General features: G+C 54.1%; 1 protein-coding gene across 7 annotated transcripts in view; it reads right to left on the bottom strand.

Moving 5' to 3' along the window:
* The window catches only part of FARP2 (FERM, ARH/RhoGEF and pleckstrin domain protein 2), a 106,190-nt gene that overhangs the window by 20,810 nt on the left and 68,347 nt on the right, over positions 1–17,033 (bottom strand). For 6 of the 7 annotated variants that reach the window (XM_042995930.1, XM_042995932.1, XM_042995931.1 and 3 more), the window contains exons 14-18: positions 6,564–6,578; positions 5,973–6,151; positions 1,546–1,635; positions 1,036–1,169; positions 562–643 (exon numbers count right to left, since the gene is read on the bottom strand). In XM_042995930.1, coding sequence (XP_042851864.1) covers positions 562–643; positions 1,036–1,169; positions 1,546–1,635; positions 5,973–6,151; positions 6,564–6,578 — 500 coding nt within the window. The remainder of the gene's footprint in view (positions 1–561; positions 644–1,035; positions 1,170–1,545; positions 1,636–5,972; positions 6,152–6,563; positions 6,579–17,033) is intronic. The other variant, XM_042995933.1, reaches the window with a different exon arrangement.

Genomic DNA, 17,033 nt, shown 5'->3' with positions numbered 1-17,033 from the left:
CCAGTCCTGAGGGGAAGGCTGTCCTGAGGGGAATGCAGTCTGGTCCTGAGGGGAAGGATGTCTTGAGGGGAATGCAGTGTGGTCCTGAGGGGGAAGGCTGTCCTGAGGGGAAGGCTGTCCTGAGGAGAAAACTCACCTGAAGGGAGATCTGCCCTGAGTGGAATACTGGCCTGGGGTGAACCATGTTCTAGGGGAATTGTATCCCGAGGTGAACAGTGTTCTCAGGTGAATGCTGTCTTGTGGGGAAAACTGCCCTGGGGCAAATCCTTAGGGGTACGCTATCCTGAGGGGAGCTATCCTTGGACGAACACTGTCCTGAAGAGAACTGAAGGGAACGCCGTCCCGAGGGGAACGCTGTCCTGAGGGGAAAGCTGCCCTGGGGAGAAATATGTCCTGCCTACAAAACTGTCCTGATGTGAACGCCGTCCTGAGGGGAAAGCTTCCCCGGGGGGAAAGCTGTGTTGAGGGGATAACCGCTCTGAGGGAATGCTGCTCTGAGGGCAACGCTGAGGGCGCACTGTCATCTGCTAGGTATGGAGCTATCGCACCCACACGTGGTACCTTTAACTGATGCGTGTTCCTGAGCAGGATGTCCCCGATTCGTTGATGGCCGCCTGTGGAATGGGCACTGGAAGACCCTTCCCTGGAGTAGACAGAGATGGACAAATATGGTCAGAACCTCGTTAAAACTTGCGAGCTGTACTTTGATGCTCGTGCGCCTGGCTGTCCTAGTCTTAGAATGGCAGTGAGATGCTTCCAGGTGGGAGGCCCATATTTGACAGAAGACGGTAACGACGCAAAAAAGTGGATCTACCTTTACTTCATTCTCTCTTACGGAAAAGGAAGAATAAAAGTGGCTGTTGTTACAGGTCTACCCCTCCCACAAGTTTGAAAAATATGCTTCGACCAAACAATGGTTCTTGCGAGTTAGTGTCTGAAGCTGGGAATTTCCCGAGGGCAGCGATACAGCTACATCGGCGGAGCTGGCCGTGTGGGGGTCCAGGGCAGGGGCCGCCCGAGTGTGCAGGGTGTTACCAGAGTGCCAGCCTCTGCTCCACCTCACGCAGGAAGCCTCTGTGGAACTCGTAGATGGGGTCTATGTTGGAGAAGAGCAGGGTCATCAGATCTGCAGGCATGGCGTCCTCCTTGACCACCGCACTGCGGAACCACTGCGGGAAGAGCTCAGGGTGACCAAGGAACCTCGCCCCTGATGGTCTGTAGCCCCAGGACACACGGCACCCATCCCAGATTCCCCATTGTTCAAATCAGTGCTACAGCTGTCCTCTTGGCCGATCGCCCAATTATTTTCACAACATACGAAAACAGTTCTGGGTGAAAAGCTTCAAATGGATACTAGTTTTACAAAAAAACTTGGACTCACTGTTCTGACTCTATTCTTAGACAGGCTTGAAGGCAAACATGTTTAATAGGACATAAACATGTACATCTCATGCTGGCCAAGAGCTACTTCTCAGGAGAGATCCTCTATTTCTGGTGTCGATTATATTAAAGAAGACAAAGTAACAAAGGATTTAGGTTTCATACCACAGTGAGAACTTCTAAATCCTTCAGGTATGTTCGTTCTGTAGCGAGAATCTCCTTGGCTATGAAATAGGCCTCATCTGCTGCCATGCTCTGCAAGAGGCACAGACAGTGTGAGCGTGTGTCTGTCGGCCACGTCGCCCACGCTCACAGCTCTCGCTTTCTTCTGCCCAAGCTGACATCATTGTGCGCTTTTCATCTGTAATTCCTGAAGGGATTTACTTGTGAGTCCAAACATAAGCCCAGATGGATCTCCTTTACATGGTTTTCCCATTTTATGTTATTTTTTTTGGAGGGAGAAAAAAAAAAAATCACTGCTCAAACATCAACATGTTTTGAAGCTTATTACTGGTTTTGTAATGAAATTATTGTTCTGGTATCGCTGCCAGGGGTGTAGCTGGTTAATAGATACATGTGTCTGTATACACGCATGTATGTGACTAGAAACGATTAAGCTGAACTCACAAAAAAGTCATTAAAGTTGCCAAACATTCTAACTGTGCCCAATGTCAGAGCACCAGGCCGGCTAACACGCTTTGAGTGCAGGGCCAGAGATGACCCCGCCCTGGGAGCTCCGAATTCTCCGTCCTCACGGCCTCTGCCTGACTCTCAGGTGCCGGCAGCCAAATCAGCAGGGAGGGGACCCGACCCTCGGGAGCAGGAAGGGCTGCCGCAGGCCCCCTGGGAACCTGGGCCACACCACACCCAGCTCTCGGCAGGCCAGCAAAGGACAGGCCGCATGCCCCCACGTGGGTGGCCCTGCTCAGCCCTGTGGGGCTCCTCCACACCATGGGCACCTCAGGTAGCCGCCTCTGTCAAGGTCCGGCTCGAAGGTCCCTCCTCCGTCCTGTCCCACCTGGCTGACACCCTGCTCTGTTCTATCCCTGCACGCTCCCCTGTAGCTCCCCCACCCGGCCGAGGACTTCTCTAGGGCTGGCTGTCCCCGAGGCCACCGAGCAAACACCTACAGAGCACATACCAACGGCACACAGGCACCGGGGACTCGCCCAGGAGTAGAGGCCCCCGCGCTGGAGCGACAGCAGTGGGAGGAAGGGCAGAGCGGGGAGGGTGGAGGCCGGAGGTGTGCGGCGGCCGCAGCCCCTGCCGGCAGACACAGGGGGTCGGGTAGGGGGAGACCGGCTGGAGGTCAAGGATGGGGGGGACGGGCAAGAGACAGGTGAGCTGGTTACTGGTGGGGGAGGCAGGGCGTCTCTGGGGCCTACTGGAGCTCATTGGGAGGGGCTCGGATGCCGCGCCAAGAGCAGCATGGGGGGCTGGGGCCCGGCAGAAGGCTCCGTCCGTAGTGGGGAGGGGAGCAGCAGGACCCGGAAAGAGTCTCCTGGTCACGTGCTGGTGTGGGTAGAGGTCCAAGGGACAGAGGAGACAAAGCTGACTGTAATTTTGGGTCCAGGCCCAGGGACAAAGCTGCCATCCCCGAGGTGACAGGTTTGGGGAGGAAGGTGAGGAGTCGGGTTTGCACGAGTCTGGGATGGGCTTTCGACGCCGGCGAGAAGCTGACAGGGGAGGCTGGGCTAGAGGCTGCTGTTTGGGGGCCCCTCTCCTCCCTGTGCCCCCGCCCCCACGTGAAGTTGACCAGAGGTTGCCATGTTCCCACGGTGGCAACACAGTCTCATGCCTCCTGTGTGCCCCGGAGACCACCGATTTGGCCGTGACCTCTCCACCCACAGGGACTACTCCCCGCGGCCCACTCTTTCCGAATAGTCAACAGCTGCTCTGTCCCAGCAGCCCCGGTGAGCCTGCTCTGCGGTCACACAACACCGGGGTCCCAGCAGCATCTCCTTGGAGTGCCCACCCCTTGTTCCTAGAGCTCCAGACCCCCTCCCTGCAGAGTGGCAACCTCTGTGGCTCTTCAATTCTTTCTGGGCTTTGTGCTATTGAAACATGACTTTCCAAATCCTGATTCAGTCCAGTCTCTTTGACACACCCCATCTGCACCTGAGCTCGAAGTGCCCAGCAAGCTCTCGGGGGCCAGAGCCGAGGAGGAGGCCCACGTTCCCCATCTGCAGCCTCTGCCCACCCCCATGCGGCCAAGTGTCCCTGATCCTGGACACCTCCACCTGCACGCTGTCGGCCCGGGGGTTCTGGGTGGGGGGTCCGGGGCAGGCAAGCTGGCTTCCTACCCACATTTCCTTTGTGTGGGGTCCCAAGCAGTGCCTTAGCCCTGAGTGCGATCCTGCAGAAGCAGGGTCACCCTGAGGTTCCAGACCGACTCCTCTTCTGTGGGGGATGAAAGTACCCACAGAGAAATGCTCAGAAACACAGCCACGGCAGTGTCACTGATTAGCTCACCATCACGTCACAGGCAGCATCAGTTGGTGACGGGACACAGGGGTGTGGCAGTCAGGCCAGCCTGCCTGTGTACCGAGGGTGGTCCGCAGGTTTCCAATGCAGTGAAAAACCTCTTAGGGAAACTCCCAGGGGAGCAAAAGCCCGGCCAGCCTGGCTGCAGATCAGCGGGGCTGGGACGGCACCACCCCGGGAGGACGGCATACTTTCTGCCCAGCCCTGCCACCTGTCCTCACAGGAAGCAGCCCAAGAGCCCCAGGCAGGGAGTGCCCCACAAAGCACCTCAGTCTTCGTCCCTCCCGAATACTGTCAGTCCTCAAGGATTTCTATCGGAAAGGGGGAGAAACAGCCAGTTAAGTGGGACACACTGGCGAGGAGGGACGCCAGGAAACAAGTGGGCGGGTTGCTCCCCACGGAGGGGGAGTCCGGCAGTCAGAGGCAAACGCAGAAGCCCCTCCCAGCGCTTAGCCGCTGCTGAGGCCCTGCCAGGGAGTCCTCGTGGGTCTGTGGCCCATGTGTCTTAGCGCCGGCCTGTGGGCTGGCCGTGGGCAGCACTGAGGAAAGTGCCCAGGGACAGGAGAGGAGGCAGGGGAGCTGTGGGGCAGGGCCTGGGGTCCCCAGGTGCAGGGCCCAGACATGGCTCTGCGAGCCTGTGGTGGGGCTCCCAGGTTCCATCTCTGAGGCCTGGTCTGGATGGGAAGGCCACGGCCACCCACTGGGAATCCGGCCGGTGACCCTCGGGCGGTACAAGTCTCCCTACAGAACCACCTAAAGGATGACTATTTTTGTAGTGCGGAAAAGTAACAAAACAAAATTTAGTTTTTTATGCAGCTTTCCAGCCATTCTGTTTATGCACCAAAGCAACAGTGAGCCAAACAGATAATTGTTAGGTTTGCAAAATCAATAAATAAAAACACCCCAAGCCAACAGTCTTGCTGCTGAACCGGGTTCGAGGGACCAGAGTGACCTCTGCCAGGCAGCCCGATGTGAACAGAGGACTGAGGGGTGGGGACTGTGAGCCCTGCCCCCGGGGCCGGGGTCCTGGGATCCCTGCCCTTGCCAGGCGCCCAACGGCACATCCTGTCTTCCGGTTCAGGACCTGCTCTCTCTGACAGGGGCCCCGGGAAGGAGTGTGTGCTGAGGCCTCGCCAGGCCTCCGACTGGTCGACCCCACTTCTCGAAGAATCTCCCGCATCCCACGCATGGCATCCCTCGGCACAACTTCAGGATGAAACCCACGGCCTGACAAGGTGTTCTCCACGACAGCCCTCCCACGTGACAGGCACCTGTGAGGCAGGGGCCCACCTGCTGGCAGCCCAGTTGAGCCTGGCTTCCTTCCAGCTTGCTCCTCGGGGACCCTACTCTACACAGGGGGACAGGTGCCCTCTGGGCCACCACAGTCCACCACCCGTTATTTCAACCACTCTCTTCCCCAAGCCTCCAGCTGCCTGGCCCCTTTGTCCTCCCTTGTGTGCCCGCCCACAGAGCTGCCTGGCCATGACCACCTGGTCTATGCTGCTGCTCGGGTGCGGGGGGGGGGGGGCACAGGCCAGGAGGGTGGGGGTGGCCACGCAGCAGGTGCCACTGCCTCCGGCCAATGCCTCATCCTCGAGTTGGGGCTCTCCGACCTGCCGGCCTCCTGTCCCTGAGAGCAAAGAGAAACCTGTGGGCATCCCCTCAACTTTCCACCGCAAACCCCACACAACCCTCCTCCTGTGCTATCACGCCCCCTCGTGTGGACCCCACCCCACCTGGTCACTCCTTCAGAACCCACTCATCCACGAGACCAACAAGATGGGGGTTCCTGGTCACCCTCCCAATCTCTCGATCGTTTGAGAGAGTGCCCAACAAGGGAGGGAGGGCAGGAGGCTAAGTCCCCCAAGGCCCTACCATTCCCACCACGTCCCCACTCGAAGCCCCCAGGTGCCAGGAACGGCCATTAAATGAATAAGGAAGCCTGCCTGTGCGCAAAGGCGGCCGAAGAGTCCCCAGTGACGTGCAGCTCTAGGGACAGATTTCACTGGGCGAGCCAGCCCCCTGGGACAGAGCTCGCCCTGGGCCCCCCAGGCTTCCCTGCAAACCAGGCCCACCAGCAGCTAGCCTCTTGCTGGGGCGGCGCCCACCTTGTGTTTTGGCTCCTCCTCGCCGTCCGTCCTGGCTCCGCCAGCGTCGCTAAGGACAGGGCTCAGGAGGGGGAACAAGCCCTGTTCAGCTGGGCCCAGAGTCACCTGAGAGGCAGGGCTCAGGCTCAGCGGGCTCTTCCGGGCGGAGGGAGAAGGCTGAGGACTGTCCACGGAAAGGCCTGCAATTGAACGGGGCGGGGGATGGAGCAAGAAATGAGAAAGGGCCGCCACGTCGGCCAGACACCACAGTTCTTACCGTGCTTTAGCCAACATTAGCCTAACGCTACCACCGGGCACCTTCTGGGAGGCATGTAAACAAAGCCTCTATCAGGTGCAATTCTCAATATGACAGAAAGCGAAACGGACACAGGTTGGTGGCCGGTCGACCCGATTTCAGAGACCAACCACAGGTGGTTCAGACACCCCAGGGCTCTGAGTTTCTGGGTTTTTTTCTCGGTTCTAGACAAGATGCAACTGTGATGAGAATAAGCAGCACAAGGCCTGCGAAGCAGAAGGCACACCCTGAGTAGGGCGCTTCTGTGCGCACGTTAACGGAAGGCGGACTGCGGAGCTTAGACGGAAGGTACCGACCTGGTGCTAACGAATCTGAAAAACAAAAGTGTGCTTTAAGGTCGCGCTCCTCACTTAATCGTTCGTTAAAAAAACTGGATCATGTACTCATCATACTGTTTTCTACTTCCTTGAATTTTTTATTAACAAGGATCTTATATTGGTTTTCTAGATTCATACCACAACAGTAACTACTACTATTTTTCTTCTTAAAACAGGGTTTGCTTGGAACTGGGCAGAGGCCAAAGCGTGGCCGAGTCCTAAGAGGGCTGACGAGGCATGCCCCATCACACGTTTTGCAACACAGGAATTCTGTTATCAAGAGACCTTCAAGTCTGAAAGGGTTATTTCTAATGTTTTTCTATGGGAAATCAGTCAGCTACTGAATGGCAACTTTTGAAGGTATCCTTAAAGCAGAGTTGTAGGTAAGAAATCGAACCAGTTTAGAAGCTCTTTATAATTGAAATTTACCTCAGGTTTACAAATGGGCGTTTTAGCTCTCATGCTACCATTACTCCTGACTGTGGCTAAGTGGGCTTACGGAATGCGGGCACCTAAGTGACTTGGCCAGGACCCCTGGTGCCTCCCCACCCCACCTCAGCCCATCCACCATGGGCTTCAAAACGAGATCCTCTTACACCGTAGACAGAGACTTCAAAAGCGGTCACCCATAGTGACCAGCTAATAAAACCAAACCTTGGCTTATTTGACCTCAAACATGCACGTGTGCAGGCAGGTTAGTGCAGAGGGCTGCCCGGAGGGCCGGGTGAGCATGGCACCAGGGAGCCCTGGGGCGCGGCCGGCAGGCTTGATTTTCACATTGACAAAGGTGGAGTTCTGGAAGGCTGCTGCTGGTGCTGGCGGGGTCTCGCCCAGGGAGGGGGTCCCGCCTTGGAGGGGAGCTACCAATGCTATGAGGGCAGAACTTTCCTGTGGGCCTCTCACCACGACGGAGAGTGAAAACAAGCAAACATTCACTGACCGAGAAAACCTGGACGCTGTAAGAGCATGAAATTATTAATCAAATCAGAATGTGCTTTTATTCAACATTAATTTAAACAAATTAGAATTTGCTTTTATTACACATTTAAAACATGCTAAAGCAACCTTGAAATCACATGGGCTTCCTTCGTGCCCTACCCACGTGCAGGAGCCTAGTCGCTTCTGAAGGGATCAGATGGGGTCGAGGGCTCTGCCGGCCCCTGTGGTGTGGAGGACCCCTACGAGGGAAAGCGGCGTTTCCAAAGATGAGCTATTTTAGGACTCCTATCCAAAACCCTTTTTGTCTCAAGCAAGCTCAGAACTGTGTCGGGAGATACTTTTACACACAGGAGAATCCACAGAAAAGTCTAGAAGCTCCTAGCAACGTACCTTATTTTTCACAACTGTACTGTTCAAAGTGTGAGAACTGAGATATTTCATACTCATTGGTTATGAAAATAAGGTAAGTCCACTGCTCCGCTCTGCCCCCCGCCCCGCCCCATGCCCTGCGCAGCGCCTCCCTCAAAGATGGGTGGTCCTACCACAAGGGCATAGTGGATAGTTTCCCAGAAAGTCACTGTGAACTTGACTTCATGTTTAAACAGCAGAAGGTGACGTTGGAGGAGGTGGTCCTCCCTGAAGTGTCATGGATGGGTGCCATGACTCGTGGGGTCGGGCTGGTCGGGCCATCAAACTAGAGAATGCGGCTTCCAATACACGGCCCTTCTGATGAACTTGTGAGAGGAACCACCCTTCCAGGAAGGACCGCTCATTTGGAATAAAGCATGCGGTTCCAGGGAGGGTACGAGCCGTCATTTGATATTATCACTGTGGACACTTACTTGACAAAAGTCGTCACCTCACAATTTAGTGAACAGATTAAAAAGTACCACAAACTGCTATTAAACACCTGTTTTTATTAAATCTGTCGGCTACATCGAAACATAAGTCATACCTACTTCAAATTATGTGAACACAGATCCTGCACGACAAAGCAAATCTGTTAGGAGACACTTTTCCAAGCAAGTGGCAGTGAGCACGGAACCCGTCTACACTGCTGCTGGAGGCTGCTGGAGTGGGCGCCACGGCTCCATGCCCTACCCTGTGTGGGTCAGCCTTAGTGCTGCATCTGAGGCCACCAACGCATACACTGCACACGGAGAACACAGGCGTGGGCTGTGGCTCTGTGGTGTGTTCTTCCGGAGCGACAGAAGCCAGTGGTGTCCACGGCCTGCTGCTCTGGACCCTGTGTTGACAGCGCGCAAGGGCACTAACGTTAGAAGCTCCTTGCCGTAGCAAACCCTGTCATCGCTGACATACCGGGATGCAGGTCTGAGGGATTTTTAAAATGCTAAACCGTCGTTTCAGATACCACGGAACACATTTAGGCTTAACGGACACGGAAAGAGTCTTCAATATCTGTGAAAACAGACTCCCGTGTCCGAGGTCCTCTACGGAAAAACCGCGAGAGTACTATTCTGAGTGACAGGGTCCCTACCATCGATCTACTCAGACACAAAGGTGGTGCGCTACTGTGTCACCGCAGCATCAAGAATGACCGGTTCCGGGGCACCTGGTGGCTCAGCTGGTTAAACGTCCAACTCTTGGTTTCGGCTCAGGTCATGACTTTACGGTTTGCGAGTTCGAGCCCCATGTCCGTGCTATCAGCACAGCCTGCTTGGATTCTCTTTCTCTGCCCTTCCCCGGCTCACACGCTCTCAAAATAAACTTTCAAAAGAAAAAAAAAAGAACGACCGATGCTTTTACTTGTGCGTGAGGAATTTTCAGAAATTCTTCCATTTCCAGCATCAAATGATTTGAAATTGATAGACAAAACTGATAGCTATGTTCTACTGAGCTCCTCATTCCTGCTGGAGTGGCTCCACGCTGTCCACCCAGTGTTCAAGACAGCTCTGCACTCAAAGGGCCAACGTACAAGGTTTGATTATCTTTGAAAACACACATTTAAAACATTTCAAACTGCCAACAGTAAGCAACTCTGACAGGTGATGTTCTTTATTTCCAAAAATTTCTAACTATTTTTCTTGTAATTTTTGAAATGTCATTTTAAAAAGCACAGTATTATACTTCTGTGATCATCTTCACTTTATCCATCTAACTAGCTGGGGAGAGGTAACAGCACAGAGCAAAATTTAGGCTTATTTTCATTTCATACCTTTGAATTCTTTTTCAAAACCCTGTAATGAACTCTCTTGAAAATTCTGCCTAAGGTGGAAGAAGAATCAAGGTTCGGTTTGGAAAATACAAGGTCAAGTCTGAAGGTTAATATGATAGCAAGAAAGTAAGATCTAGAAACTCCTTTCGTTTGAAAAATGGATCATTAATCCCATAAATGGAAAAGGCTAAACTGTACAGAGAATTCAGGTAAATGTGAGCATCACAGGTTAGCAGAAAACTACTTCTGGCTCTGCTTTTGGACTAGGATGTCGGGGGTCACTTTTACACAAAATCTGGCTCAAAAATAAGAGTGGAAGGAAAATGGCGGGCGCATGGGGCACAAACACCAGCTCGTCGCCCGCCGTGTTACCGCCAAACGTCAGAGGAGGGCTGACTTGTGCCGTACCTTTCCACGGCGCTCACCCACAAGGCTGTGGGCCGGTGCCTGGCACAGGGGGACCTCAGGGTGTGGATGTGGCTGTGGTGACCTGAAGTGAAGAGGGAGACGCCATCGTGCATTGTCAATCTTTTCTTTTGTTCTAAATAAACAGGACTCTTTCCCTGTTAAAGAAAACAGGTATTGTGGCCTACAACACAGTCACATTTTGGGCATCTGCAGGGGTGAGGTCTCTTGCGTGTGGTCCAGGGTGCCCTGCATCTGGGTTCTAACGGAGGACACGGGTCTTCTGAACCCACTGCAGCATCGGGGACAAGGTACCCACAACCAACTATTCAAAAAAAAAAAAAAAAACCCACAAAAAAGCCTGTATGTGATGTTGTTAGGAAACAAATGTAACCGAGATTGACATAATTCAGCAATAAAAGTCAGACGGTTTTCACCCTTCTAACCAGTCATCCTAGAGATGAGATGGAAAAGAGAAAGCTTTGAGCAGTTTCTTGAAATCTGGATTTGTTAATGACACACCTCCTGGGACCCACGTGTCGCGGGAGGGAAGGACTTCCTGTGGCACACCAACCCTCTGAGTGGGGAAGGGACCACCCACGTGGGTTGTGGGGTGTGTGCCAAGGTGCTTTTCTAGAAGGCTGCTGCTGCTGCCACGGCCCCCCGGTTCCGGCCACACCAGGCGCCAGGCACCGCGAAGCCCCAGGGAGGAGACCGGCAGCCGCTCCCTCCCAGGGGCCCGTGTTGCTCAGAGCACCAGGAGGGAGAGGTGAGAGCAGCATCCGCCAAGCTCCAAGACCCAGTGCGGGGGGCTGCACAGGGGCGGGCGGCTCCGTGGGGGCAGCAAGAGCTCGTGTTGGCCAGAGGGGAAACTCAAGTTCAGACTCTGTGTAGCTGCTGCGCTTTGGGTCGGGGACTTCACGGGGTTCCAGCTGACTCGGGGAAGAAAAGGCACAACGTTCTCACCTTCAGAATTAAGAAGCCAGCAGCAGGTGTTTTGCGTGCAGTCTAAGCCTAAGGACCACGTGTTTGTCCCCAATGCTGCAGACAGCGCCACCCGAGAGGTGCGGTGCGGGGCCCCGAGCAGCAGGCCACGGCCCCCCAAGTCCGCCTGCACGCTGGCCGCACCCGTCAGGCCCTGAGACAGAGTGACCCCTGCGAAAGTGCACGGCACCCTCCCCTGCTGGCCTTCCAGAGGGCCGCCTGTCCACACCTGAAGCAAGCCCGCCAAGGTGCCTATTCGCTGCTCAGAAGCCTACGAAGTGAAAGAGGCGCCAGTGAAGAGGTTGTAGAAACAAGATGTAGCTGTTCCAGAGATTCGTTTAATACGCGAGACCATCTTTAACATATATAAACCAAAACTATAAAAAAAGGAGAGGGAAAGGAAGCTAAAAATCCCATTTAAAAGTTCATAGTAAATATTTCCTTATTTTATTGAATAAACAATTAAGTTCTGAATTAGTACATATCTGTGAATTTATAAATGGCAATTTCAGTGGAAAACAAATTCTGTTAAGTACCACAAAGGAGGCAACATCCATGTTTTCTTTAGAGAATGAATGAATTAAGTGTGTCAGGAAGTACCGGTTCCTTTCCTCTGCATTTCCTAGGGGAAAGTAGACGTTTTTAGGCCAAAGATAGCACTTTGGGACCTCACAGCACAGCCACCAGACCTCACAGAGGGGCCAGCCAGGCCACCTGCACTCCAGCCAGCTGTGACAAGCTCTGTAACTCCAGGACAAGGGCCAAAGAAAAACCCTGGCAGCGTGACTCCATGCCTTGAGAACACACACTGGAATTCTCAATTCTCAACTGTACGCGCCTGGAGAAGGTTAACATTTTTGTCTGTGAAGTAATTGTTCTAGAAATGGATTTCTTTTTTGATGTTCCGTGAACCAGGAGGGAATGGTACCTTGAAGACACAGGCACTGGCATCAAATGTCACACAAACACATGGCTCATGGGGAGATGGCCCACGTGCCGGGTGGGTCCTACGTGACTGCAGCCATGACACGAGGGGCGCTCGTGGTGACTCATGTGGGGCGGCAGGTGGAGGAGATCGTCACTCAAAATCCACGTATGTCCACACAGGACCCCGTTAGAAAGGACTTTGCAAACAACTATGATGAACAGATGTACAGGTTTCCCTGTGAGCTTTTTGATGTCCTATTTTTATTGTCCATCCATCTACCATTACTGCTATTTCTAAAATGTGTGTTGTCACACACAAGGTACTGTGATGAGGTTGTGTGGTGACAGATGGCGGCCACCCTCACAGCAAGCACACCCGATGCCCAGACTCGTCCAATCACTGTTGTACAACTGACGCTAACGTGACATCGTGTGTCAATGACACAACACACTTTGTTAACTGGAAAAGGGGATCCTGACCTAACTCCATACTCAGGGAATTCCCTTGGAATACAGAAAAGGCACACAACCACACCTAGGACTCATAAAGTCACACAGCACACACCATTACCTATTTGAGTGCGGTCAATCTTGCTAACCTGAAACTTTACTATTAGACTTTAGATACTCATATATTGGTGTATGTAAAATACTGGACTTTGGAAACTTAAATACAAAAATAGACTTGATAACTAATATAAATAAATATTCTGCCTCAAGCAGGTGTACTCTCAGAGGTGGACTTCGTGGAGGTAACAGGCACTGTCTATGGCCCCAACACTCCCGTCTGTGATGGGGCTGGTGGGTGCCCTCCTGTCGGAGGTCAGGCCTGCATCTGGCCAAGGCAGGCAGCACATAAAAGGAGAAAACCGTTTACGCTGCAGGCACTTTTCAACTACACACTCTCAGCAAAGTGGCCACTGACATAAGAAGTGCCGGTTACAACTCTGCACGGCTCACTCAGGTACGAACAGCCATCCTGTGATCCAGGAATGAGGGACCACCCTCCCAAGACGGCCTCGTGCCCATGAGGACTTCCAGAGAAAAGACGATCGTGATCAACGGTCATAAACAAACAAAAGGAAGACCCAACGACGCTTCAGGAAGTACTGTCGCTCAATCCGAACTGCTCCAGACATTTTAATATTTGTGGTAAAGCAGCTCTTACTAAGATAAAACAGAACAAGGTCACTGCCTGAACTATCTGCTACAAGCAGAAAGGACATAATTTGTAGCAGGAAGCGTCCTTCGGGCTCACCTTCCCCGGGTTTCTAAAGAACTCCCTATGTGTGGGGTGACGACCCACCCGGAAGCAAAGGGGGTTGGTGGAGACATGAATGGCAGGCGCCTCCAAGGAGAGCCACGACTGGTTTCCAAGTCACTGACTTCACTAGAAAGGGAGACCTGCCAACCTAAACATAGCATGAACACTCTGGAAGAGAAAAGCTCTTATACATTTCTCCAGATCTTGCCAAAAAGCTAAACCTGAATCTGAACATAACAGCTGTCCCAGTGGTGTCCACAGAGCGTCTGGGACTGGGCTCGTTTCTCAGCCGTGCTGCCCCACGTGCTGATGGCACAGAGGTGCCAGCCTCGTGGGGCTGCGGGACGAGGGCTGGTGGGTGAGGGCACGTGCTCAGCGGTCCGCACGTCTCGGGGCTCAGCCCCCAGAGAATCAGGGGAAGGGCAGACAGGTGACGGCATAGGCAGGGGCGCGAGCCAGGACCAGGGGCCTGGCTCCTCCTACAAGTCACTGGCACGAAGTGGGTCTTGTCAACGAGAGAAGGTGGAAGAGCGGTCACAGCCACATGTGTTGAGCAGAGTGTGTTTAGAGCCGGATCTGAACAAATCAGGTATTAACAGGCCCTTCAGGCACCAGGGCAAATTCAAGTACATCCCTGGTACTGGAGGATACCACAGGGTTATTGAGGATACCACGGGGTTATTAAGTTTGCATGACTGTCTGTGGCCCCATGAGAGAAGGGGTCACGCTTCAGAGATGCACGTAGACATTCTGAGGAAAGGCATCGGCATGTCAAGGGCCCACAAGAAAATATTAGAGCACCAAACGCGGAGAAGGAAAAGGGGCAGACGGCACAGGCACGGTCGGACTCTGGTAACGCTGAGTGGGGTGGCAACGGGGGTATGTCTACTCCCTTTTCTGCTTTTGTGTATTTTGAAAACATTCTAAATAAAAAGCTAAAAAATCAACTCTAGAAAATGAAGGTTCACCGGGGAAACAGAACTCCTTTACAGGAAGGCCTGGTAGAAGCTGTCGGAGAACAGCCTTTACTCGGAATCTGCAGGACAAGGGTGGTGTGATGAGGTCCTCCCCCACCCGGCCCTGGCTGGCTCCAACCCACCCACGTGGGACCTGCCGCCTAGGCACCCGAAACAGGACAACTCAGGTTCGCTGAGTCCAATGCCAGGCACTTTCATTAGGAGAGAGGCAGCCCTCATGACGACTACAGCCCAGGAAAAGCATTTTCCACGGAATACAGATTAACTCCTCGCTGCACAGACACGGGCAGGGTTTGTTTCTGAGTGACCCCAAGGGAAAGACAAAGTGTCTGGAACACGCTATTCTAACTTGTGGTTCCTACCTGTGCAACCCTACCACCTTCTCCCTCGCTCACAGCGTGTCTTCACAGGTACTGGTCAGCCAACACGAACGACACTGCACCAGACTGCCTTCACGCTGGACACAGGCCAGGTCTCAGGAACAAGGGATAGGATAAGCGAGAAGGACCTGCAGGCCACAGTGATGAGACGGTGCCGCAGGTTTAAGGCAGGTACAGAAATGGAAAATCAACACGTTTGGCAAAAAGCCTCTGCTGGTAATCCGGTGAATGCGGATGACAAAGACGGCCCCCGGCGAGAGGCCGCTGGCTGCTGGGCGGGTGCACACGTACCCGCCAGGCGGAGGGTCCGCCATCCGCACAGAGGGACAGACGGGAGGCCTGCAGTTACCAAGGGACGTTTAAGAAGCACAGCCTTTAACACGGCCTGTCTCTACTAGGTAAGACCAGAAAGGATAAGCTACGAAAGTCCGATCTGTGAAGTGGGCAGCAGCCCGGGCTTCACGGTGGCGCAGATCAAGGCACCTGCGAGTGTGCCCGTCCGGTGGGCACGGCCACCTCAGGCTGTCCGTTCCCGTGGCCGTTCCGTCTGCCTCAGAAACAGACACTACTAGAAACGGCTGGCGCCCACGTACCACACGCAACCCGACCTGAAGGAAATGACACTCCCGAACGAAGAGTGAACATCTCAGCCCTTGACAGGTGCGGAGCTCCTGGGTGCTGCTGCTTTTTAGTGAACAGCCCCCCCATCGGTGTGAAGCAGAGAGCTCTGGTGAGAGCTTACGCACTTGAACTTTCAGGCGGATCGGTGTGTCCAGTTCTGCTTTTTCTGCAACCAAATATTTTATATCCCGATTAAGCCAGATGGAAGAAAGCAGTTCAAACTGACATTGCATTTTAAACCAAACTTCTCCAAGCCCGCTATCTAAACACAGCACCATTTCTGGATCTAAAGTCAGTAGACAATGCCCTTGGGCAGAGCGTGCTGCCGCAGGGCCAGGGACCCCGCCACGCCACGTGCAGCCGCAGGGCTGGGCAGGCAGGGGGCCTCGGCCTCCAGGGCCTTTCCCAGGAGCTGGGTTCTGCAGGGCTTACTGGAAATTCTGTGCGGGGCCTGGACAAATCCCACCAGACTGCCGTCCTGATGAAGCACAGGCAGCAAGTTTCATCTTAAAAAAGCAGCACCAGGCACAATACACACCGCAGTAGAGACCAATGTGGACCAGAACCGCGTACCGTTCCAAAAGCGGGGCGCCAGTTTCTCGCTGAGTCAACGCGTATGCCAGAGAGATAAAGCTGCGAAGACTGACTCATCAGCCTCTAGGTGGAAATACTCATCTACTTTACACCTTTTAACACACCACTCTAAGCAAAAGTTTTAATCCTCTGACATTCAGAACAGACTAAGCAGAAAACTAGAAAAGGAAGAACATCTAGCCTCGAACACAGACTCGCTGCCTAGGCGTAAAGCCACCAGTCTGAGCTCTCGCCACACTGAGCGGGTGGGGGGTGACCCTGCAAGGGGGCCCAGGGCCGCTCAGGAAGGGTGTTTATCTACCCGCTCTCCTGGAGTCAAATTCTTTATGGTCTGCAGATCAAAAAGGACTCTCTCTCCACCTGTCTGTGCAAAAGGGTTGCTGAAAAAAAGGCTCATGTCTAGTGGGGCCCCGGCCTCGGCGCCCCACGAATCCGTGTCTGTGCTGCTGGAGTCCTCAGCGGTGGTGGGCGGGTAGCTGAGCTGCTCTAACTGGTCGATAATGTCTGAGAGCTGGAAGGCTGAGCTGGCCTCGGAGCGGACCGAGCAGGCCGGGAAGTTGGCCATGGAGCTGGCCTCGGACTGATTGGCCGAGCTGGGAGTGCGCACAGACAGGCCGCTGTGAAGCGGCAGGTTGCTGAGGGAGCTGTTCTCAGACTGGTTGTTCCTCAGCGAGCTGGTCTCCGAGGCGCTCAGCAGGCTCTGCATCAGGCTGGCTTGTGCCTTCACCTCAAACAGCTCTGAGGTGTCTGAGGGGTGCACGTTGCCACCAAAGCCATCCTCTCCCTCAAATTCAAAACCGTGCTCTACGTGCATGTGTATGACCCCCGGGGGGTACCTGTCTGGGCTGGAGGGGGTGGAGTTGGGGTGACCACAGGGAGGGGCCTGCGGGGCTAAAGCACAGTAGGGGAAGGAAAATGCCTCCGAGCCTCCAGCAAAGAAAGAGATGTCTGCCGGGTCATCGTCTATGAACTCCTCAGACACCTGCAGCCGGGCATTTGTCAATGTGAAAACAGGCCCCCCACCACCACCACTGCCCTGCCGGCCATGTGGGTGCTCCCCCTTGGTGGGGGACAAACCCGCGGTCAAGCCACCGCCACCCCCGCGGTCACTTTTACCAGCACCCCCTGCATCTGGGTCTGTGGCAGTGTCGTGACTCTGCCCCACGGGGCGACTGGGGCTGC

The sequence above is a fragment of the Panthera tigris genome, chromosome C1 (genome assembly GCF_018350195.1).
Source record: "Panthera tigris isolate Pti1 chromosome C1, P.tigris_Pti1_mat1.1, whole genome shotgun sequence".
NCBI classification, from domain to species: domain Eukaryota; kingdom Metazoa; phylum Chordata; class Mammalia; order Carnivora; family Felidae; genus Panthera; species Panthera tigris.
This window is presented reverse-complemented; position numbering and strand designations above follow the sequence as displayed.